Source organism: Euprymna scolopes, chromosome 17, assembly GCF_053919585.1.
Source record: "Euprymna scolopes isolate OS-2025 chromosome 17, ASM5391958v1, whole genome shotgun sequence".
NCBI lineage: Eukaryota > Metazoa > Mollusca > Cephalopoda > Sepiida > Sepiolidae > Euprymna > Euprymna scolopes.
The window spans coordinates 828,121-837,500 of record NC_136498.1 but is presented as its reverse complement, the minus strand read 5'-3'; the positions used below and the strand labels follow the sequence as shown (position 1 = coordinate 837,500).

Here is a 9,380-nt window from a genome sequence, read left to right as displayed (position 1 = left end):
AGTTTTGACAAGCTGTTGCCAAGGCCGCTGGAAAAATGGAGGGATCTTTCTATCGATCCAGTAGATATCTCACTGCTGATACAATTCTCTATCGATATAAGAGCCAGGTATGTTCAAGGATGGAGTACTGTTGCCATATCTGGGCAGGAGCTGCTAGAAAGGACTTGTCCTGCCTTGATAGGATTCAAAATAGACTTTGTAGCCTCGTAGGAGATATCCTTTTCTTTTCCCTGAAACCTCTATCACACAGAAGAGATGTTGTAAGTTTGTCTCTGATGTATCGTTATTTTCATGGAAAGTGTTCGACTGAGCTTCAATCTATGGTCCCCCCTTGCCAAACTTTCACAAGAAACACTCGTCTAGCTGAAAACACTATCAATAATTCCCCCCACTCTTTATCTGGGCCTAAACCTAAACGTAGATTCCATGAACAAAGCTTCTTTCTTAGAACTGCACGCCTGTGGAATTGTCTTCCGTTTTCCTGCTTTCCGGCTGACTACAATATGGTTGTGTTCAAGTCTAACGTAAACAAGTTCTTGATGAGCCGTACCATATAAGTTAACAAATTTACCGAATTGATTACTATATTGTCCAATTTCTACTGTACACTCTTTAACCCTTATCATCGAGTGGCTTCTTGGCCTTGGTAATGTGGTGATGTCTGTGTAAAAAAAAAAAAGTATTTAGGAAAGGATTATTTTTTATTTATTTATTTAATTGCCTTTTTTTTCCCCCTAACTCTGAACAGCTATAGACAATTTATATAATCAACGATCGCAAAAATAAAAAAATTAAAAAGAACGATGTCTTCTTGGCGGTTCCAGATTCACATGTGACAGTGACAGAAGCATAAAAAGAACAACTTCTTGATTTGGACGCCAAAAAGTAAACATGGGAAGCAGGAAGAACGTATCAACACCTATGAAGTTAAGACTTTATAATTCATTGATAGGGGAGCAAATTTTATGGGAGTATGAAATTCACAAGCAATCCTCAGTTATATGTATTTCCCCGTTAGTGTAGATGATGAGTTTTTGCAGGTCTTGCAGGGGGGTGTCGACGTCTTCCTACATACAGCGCCTAATACTCTCAAATGGTCACTTATCTGGTACTGACCATGTTGCTTGAATTCAATAGTTTAATGAGAGCCAGTGTGCCAACGTGATTATATTGTGATTGATGAAACAAACAGACAAGTGTTTCATTTACTTGCCTTTCCACGAGGACAGAGTTAGACACAAGGTCGGTTTTTGATGCAGGGAAAACCCAGTCTTCCACCCCCTAAAAGGAGTTCTCTTTACAAATACGCAAAAAAAAATACTCTAGAAGGATTTCTCTGCCTTTGACGGAAGATACCACATTCTGATTCTTGTAATGAAAAAGTATATACTTACCCAGATATATGTCGCTTGCTTGAGATTCCTTTTGTTCCTACTAACCGGATGTAGACACCATGGAGGGTAGTGTTTTGAGCCACAAACATATCGATGATATAATTATAACCTGAAATAAACATTAAAATATAACGTTTATTTAATAACAACCGTCGTTTCATTTTCATTTTGATTGTATATATACACGCTCTGTTATATATATATATATATATATATATATATATATATATATATATATATATATATATATATATATATATATATATATATATATATAAGTAAAAGACATCACGATATTGTAGAGTTAAATTCACAATACTTTTATTCAAAACAAGGAATACGAGATAAATGGGAAAAAATTCCTTATTCCATGGAGTTACACACACACACACATACACACACACACACACACACACACATATATATATATATATATATATATATATATATATATATATATATATATAGTCACAATTAGATAAGTGCAACTTTGTGTGTTTGTGAGTTTGTTACGTATAGACTTCGAAATGACTGAACAAAAAATTTTTTTAAATTTACAGAACTTTAGTGTATAAGTCTGGGGGTGATCTTAGTTAAGTTTTGTCTCAGAATACCCCCGATAATTTCCGATAATCGAAACCATTATTTTTATTTGTCTATCAACGATAAGCCAAATTTTCCATGTCGTCGCTTAGCAACAATGATAGAACAACGGGCCGTGAAAATTCTACTGAGGGTAAGATGATAGCGTGTTTTATTTATTTATTTTATTTTATTTTTTATTTTTTGCATGACGTGGTCTGTGTGTTTAAAATCTGCATGTAAATTTCTTTTTTTTTTTCATTAACTTCAAAGAACTTTGTAAGACTTGAAAATTGATGTTTTTTTGTTATGTTTTGTTTTTTTAGTGCATTACGTCGTATGTAGGTTAAAAATTGCAAGCGAAAAAGACAAATTGATTTCTTCTTCCCTATCATTTCTTTACGGTCATATTTAAAAGAAAAATGAATTTGCATCAAAATTACCAAAACGTTAATGTTTATAAATTAGAAAGATTTTTTTCGTGTTTACAACAAAATTATGAATGAATGTTTATTATTTTTAATTGTTTCAAATATTTTTAGTGGCGATTTTTGCAAAGCATAAACAAGCCGGCAAACCAAATTACTTTCGGCTAAAAGCAACTGCATTGGGCATGAAATTAAAAATCATTTTGTTATCTCCTCGCCAAAATCTCTAGTATATGTGCGTTTGCTTGGTTGTTAGCTTATTTCATAAGAAAACAGTTTCTGCCTAAGACGACAAGCGTTTCAGATTTCGTGCCATTACAAATGGAACACGTCATCAGCCTCTTTAACACACATGTGCGAATGGCGTCAAAAAAAGAAACAAACAAAAATCAAAAAGGAAAGAGAAATAAAAGAACGATTTGGAATGCGTAATATTCGACACACTAACCAAGTGACATACATATTCGCACGACTTAAGAATGCCGCAGAAACATTAGTTATAACGAGTATGGGAAACAGAAAGAAGAATAGAATCATTTGCATATGATAATGCAAGTAAAATTATACGACCTCCATATGTTTTTAAAATGAATTATTGAAAGGCCAATGCGCAGGCCTGAACATGTCTTACTGGGTAACGGTTGACGTCTGAGAGACGACAGAACCCTTAGATGCGATCGCATTTCAACAATGATATTAAAAACTCTGTCTCGTCTTGGGCTCGCTCTCTATTTTTTAAGGCCAATATTTCCTATGGCACGCGTTCCCGTCAGATACCAAGACTTAGGCAATGTTGAGTCTGGACAGTATTTAGGTGGGTGAATATTTGGGAATACCAGCTTTTCTAAGTTGATTAATATGTCGATCGTTTTAAACTTTTACCCGACACTGTTTTATTTTATTTTATTCATTATTTTCATTCGCCGCAACCACAACATATTGCCATCTAAGCGTAAGTTTATCAAGATTTACTTTAATGTAATAGGGATTATGAGATATTTTTTTTTATTAAACACGTGTATACATTCTTCAGTGTTTATTTTCGGAGCGGGATTATAATATTAAAAATAATTCAGTTGTTTAATAAATTGTATAATGTACTAATTTATAACATTATATATTTATATAGATATACGGTTATAGTTGAAACGATCTGCTCCTTTTGACTCCCGGATTTTGTTATCCATTCAGGCGAGTAATAAGACATGGTCGAGATGACAAGAAAGCAATTCTTAACATGGGGAAGGTGAATATTATGTTATCTTAAAAGTTAATCCATCATCAAAAGGAACTATATCTGACTTATCACTATCGTTTCATCTGCAGAACAGAAACCAAAAATAAAAAGCGTAAAATATCTTGACAATAAACATATATATCTGGGGGGGGGTATGTGCATTCTGAGTATCGCGTGCACTGAGAATTAAATATTTAACTTCCAGTTATATATATATATATAAAAGGTATAGATAATTTTCAGAATGTGAGAGATTATATAATTATTTCCATTGCCAAACAACGTCACAACCCACAAAGCAGCCAACAAAGCGGAAGTGCAAGTCTCGAGTTTCGTCCTCATTTGGGCTCATCAGTTAGATATAACCGATGTGGAATTCGAAACCCGAGCCTCTTGTATGCGAAGCAAGCACTCTGCCAACTGAGCAAACGCCCCGCATACAAGAAATTCTATTAACTAACACAGACCAATCAAACCGCGGCGAAATCCGACTGTGGAATAGACCTACGTCGTCTCGACAGGGGACGCGGTAATCCAACCAGCTTGTCATGGCTCTTGTGGGCTGCGACGTTTTTTGCTTGTGGAAATAATATATATATATATATATATATATATATATATATATATATATATATATCAAGAAGTAAAAGTGGAGTTTACAAGCCAAAACTTAAAGCGAATATAATTATTAATATTTATATAGTAATTCTAACCAAATAAAAAGTAGAATATAACGAAAATAGGGAAAAGAATTTGTCATTAAAAAGCACAATTTAAGACTGTAAACTATAATTTGCAGGATATTCGAAAAAAAATATTAAGATATTCTTAATACGCGGAGTTTAAAAGAATGCGTCTTTTCATCACAGGAAGGATATTAGCAAAGATTATAGCGAAGCTATGAATTTATTAGTACTGGCATAAGTTGAAACTGCAGTATATGAAAACTAGATATATATATATGCACTAAGTTTTAGCGCAAAGAGTTCTGAAATGGAGAAAAGAAATGAAAATTGAACAATTTAAAGCGAAATGATCATTATATATATATATATATATATATATATATATATATATATATATATATATATATATATATATATATATATATATATATATATATATACTAGCAAAATAATTTTCCAACGAAGGGCTTTAGCGATACCAACCCACATACCACACAGCGAGCGATAGGATAAATTTGCTAAACGAAATATTTTACGGACGAATAATTTCATGAAATAGACCTGTCAATTGACCGTCTTGTTCATGCGATTTAACCCAATTAAATTTTTTGAGGGTAGGGGATATATAAAGTTTCATATTTACTCTTATAAACTAGACTTGAAAAACACCTTTCGACGTGTTGCTGTCGAAATATAGCCTAATCTATTGAATAGAGTTTGTGAAAATCAGACCTCCAGATTACGCCATATATGGATAAGTCGCGAGCGCCGTATGCCCGAAATTTTATTGAAACTAGCAGGTCTCCTGACATTGCCCGGTCATAAAATACACTTAAATAATTTATTTTGATCAATGCAGATTTCGTATTTATTATTATATTATATTGGACCTACTATATAGTAATGATTTAAAAGTTTAAAAGAATGACTCATGTGCCACCACTGAAAATCGAAACCAAAACGTTTAGCTTATGATTTACTTTTTCTTTTGACGTTAATGTCTGAGCTATGAAGACGCGTTTACTGCAAGGCTAAAAACTAAAACATGAACTAATAGCCATTACATTACGCACATATATTCGTAATACCGTCGTTCGACCATCACCTGGCAAATTCATATTTTTTATTTTCAAAGTTTTGCACATAGTTTCCCGGCTAAAACCCAAATATAAAATTTCGCATGGGTTTGAATACCCTAGATATTAAGTTTTATATTTGTAGACCAAAAACTGAAAGAAGAGTTTGGTAGGCAAATTTTTTTAAACAAAGTTATATATGCATACATAAATATATATAGAAACAGGTTTGTGTTTACACATTTTTACGCAAACATTACGCAAGTATAATATAACAAAGTTATATTTTTAAAAATAAATAGAAAAAATGGTGTTTTAATATGAATATCAATACACAAACAACCTAAATTTATAAGAGTATATATAGATTGTAAATTCCAAAAATGAATTTTTGGAATAAACTAGATATGTGTATAATAAACATATTTTTTCTGTGGTTTCTTTTAATTTAAAGTTCGCCGCCTCTAAAAAATACCCCGTGGCAATAAGTAGTGAAATTGTACATTTAAAATCAAAAATAGTTTTATTGCTCCCAAATTCATATAAAAATTGTCCGGGATCATGTAGTTGTTTTGTCGGTTCAGAGATAAAGTATTTGATAGAATACTCTTCTGTAGGATGAATGTTCATTACACAGTGCGAGCGACCTTCAAAATACAATTGCGATTTACTAAGAACTTCTATCTGGTCATGACTAACAGAACGAGGGCATGCTATCCTCGTGGATTAAATCTCAGGAATGTGAACGGAATTTCGAACGGACCCCTTTATTTAATCCATGCAAGTAGCATGCTCTTGTCCTATCAGTTATAACCGGGTAGAAGTGTTAAATATTTCGCGAATGTATTTTTTCATGTTGCTTGCACTGAGTATTGAATTTTCAAAAAGAGTTTTTTAATGGATTTAGACGAGATAATATTTATTTCCCCTCGCTGATTAATTGACAATCAGTTATCAGTCAAAGTGGAGTTTTCAATTGTGTTGCTATTGGTATTTATTTGCTTCCACATGAAAGCAAAAGGTCGGTTTAAATGTAGGAGTAAACCAGCTTCCCAAAAGGAGCACTCTAGAAGTAGGCAATAATAAAAATTGTCTTAGAATAGGAGGATTTCTTCTCCATTGACTAAGGAAAACTTTACTTAAATGTAGCATCAGAACAGATAATACACTATGATCTTGTCCCGAATGCCAGGAATTCCTATTTAAATGCCTCACCACGAAGGCAGAGTTCGACACAAGGTCGGTTTTTTATGTGGGCAAGTCCATCTCTTCAAGAAGGGGCACTCTCTGGCTATAAACAAAAATTTCTATTGTCTGTGATGAAGGATTTCTCCTCCACTAACCGAGGACAGAAAAGGCGAAATGCAGAACAAGAACAGATAATACACTGTGATCTTGGCTCGAAAGCCAGGAATTGTGTTGTTATTCGATGCTGAAGAATGTTACATTCATGATAATCTGTAATATGATTCCTCAGAAATGTAGAATTCTAATGCGTCTCTGGCCATGGGCATACTTATATGGTAGATATATTTATAATTGAAACAAAAAAAATATGACAATTCGTATGGAATATCGATATTTCAAACTTTTACTGTTGCTTGGTACTGCACCGCGTGCTGGTCGACAAAGGAAGCAGACGCTTTTAATATGTATAAATTATTTTTGTGGTGTATCGATTCACTCCTTTTCTAATGTGTATACGAATACATGTGTATATGTGTGTGCCGTGTAGATATGAATCTGTGTGTGTGTGTGTGTGTGTGTGTGTGTGTGTGTGTGTGTGTGTGTGTGTGTGTGACACTACTCCCTCATTTGGCGACTGAAACATGAAATTCAACACCCGATGTGACCTTCGTAAAGTGTCGTTTCGCAATGTCAACGCGGTGGGAAAATGGCCTAGGGGGTTTCAATCTGCTCCCGACAAATGTCCTGATTTTATTAAGCAACACACTGACGAATCGTTTATTGCAACATGAGGGGCCCCCATTTTTTTTCTCTTTTTGTGAATCTTTGCTGTACCGTAATGCAGACGACAATTTTGCTGTACATGTCAAATAGGAATTTTCTAAATTTACTTTTAAAGAGAGAGAAAAGAGAAAAAAATGAAAAAAAAAAAAAAAGAATGGCAAGCGAATGACTAAAGCGCCCCCTGCTGGCAATTGGTAACAACTAGCAACATAAATGCATTTTTGCGATTTCAGTGTGACAAGTTTAAAATTACAAAATAGGATTATTCTCTTTTTATCTTTTTATGTCATGGGAATCGGTAGGATTTATTTAATTATTAGAACACCGAGTGACCTATTCCTGACACTTATAGAAGACTAGCTGGCCGCCCGGCTCTGCCCGGTCGTATAATACGCTTAAACATGATATTTTAATTTATTCAGATTGCGTATGTATTATTATAGAATCAATTATATATTGATGCTTATATATTACGAAGAATAATTTACCCGGTGGACTAATTCGAAAAAAAGAAAAATAATTTTTTTAAAGATAATAATGATAATGTTGTTCATAAAATTCCGTTTGTGTTTGTTTGCACAATCATGATATTTTGGCCTGACGATGGGTGCTCTGGTTATGCTTACTTTTTAAATATGCAAAGGAATAAATGATTTGCGACGATTTAAAATTGTACCTTTCTTTTATCGTAAATTGAACTCATTGATAAGAACAAATTAAAATAAAATGGTTAGGTACACCTGGGCTTGAACAGGGGATCATTCGATATGTAGTTAAATGATCTACTATTTCCATATGACAATAAATGTTTCTTAAGAAATTATTTGTTGAAATTTTATTATCTCGCTTGGCGGTGTAACGTAAAATATTTCCTTTTAAAAATTACTTTTTTATCTATAAGATACGCACTTAGCTTCTCTCCTCGGGCACATAGTGTATTTTCTCCCCTTTTCTTGTGAGGCAAGCTCGTGCACATTTGCTAATTTGCATACGTGTTTTAACGGCTGCTGCTGCTAATATTCGCTAGCCAGCTATCCTTCGGCTGCTGCTGATATTTCCACACGCGCCCATACGCCCTCTGTCGTTATACGTGTATGATTCTTTAGCAGCGTGGCACTGTGTATGGGTGTGCATTGGTTTACCTTGTTCTTGTTAGAAGTTGGTAACAATTATTTTCTGTTCATATGACTGTTGTTAGTGTGTAAGTATGTGTGCGCGATATGAAGAAAGTTAGTATGTGAGTCATTGAGTCATTTTCCCCTCTCCCAGGCCAAATGCACAGAAAGCGTAGTTGATTACACGTTCTTGGTTTCTTTCGTATGCAGTCGGCTGGTGAAATCTGGAGAAAACTGATTTTATTGACCCAGTCTTATAAGAGTTTTTAAGTTCAAATTGGCTTATGACTTTCACATAGATGCGTTACTTTTGGTGATTTGGAACGATTTTCATAGGTTGAAAATACTTTGAGTTCAAACGTTCCTTTGAAATGTACTTGCTTTTGCAAATGACGAAAAAAAAAAAGAAAATTCAAAAGAAGTAGTGGAAAAAGGGTGTAGCAATTAGAGCCATTTGCTTTTTAGTGTTCGTAGGAATCACTTTGCGATTTAGTCACTATAGTCGCTCTCTCTTGAACCGGATTCAAATAAAGAGTTGGTCAGTTGTTGACAAAAACCAGTAAAATATTAATGTGTAGAAATCTGTCCAATAAATGTCACTAATCGGGTGAAGATGTAATATTTTATTCCAATATTTTGTTCAATTTCCGATTTTTGTACGATTACAAACAAAACCGCATTTTTGTGCCTTCTAACTCATCAGACTTGACATTAGTTGCGTTTCAAAGAAAATAAACGCTTTAAAATAAGTTAAAACACAAAAGTCTATCCAGATAGAAGACTAACTTATCTTGCCTTTAGTAACATTTATTTGTAATATATATTATTCAGTCTGTTTTTTTGTTTTTGTCGTTAGCTATTGTAAAATACATCACGAGTCGCAAACCAATT

General features: G+C 33.6%; 1 protein-coding gene across 1 annotated transcript in view; it reads right to left on the bottom strand.

Moving 5' to 3' along the window:
- Positions 1-9,380, bottom strand: part of LOC145296645 (pancreatic lipase-related protein 2-like) — a 69,827-nt gene that overhangs the window by 7,676 nt on the left and 52,771 nt on the right. The window contains exon 7 of the mRNA XM_080142575.1: positions 1,395-1,503. Coding sequence (XP_079998701.1) covers positions 1,395-1,503 — 109 coding nt within the window. The remainder of the gene's footprint in view (positions 1-1,394; positions 1,504-9,380) is intronic.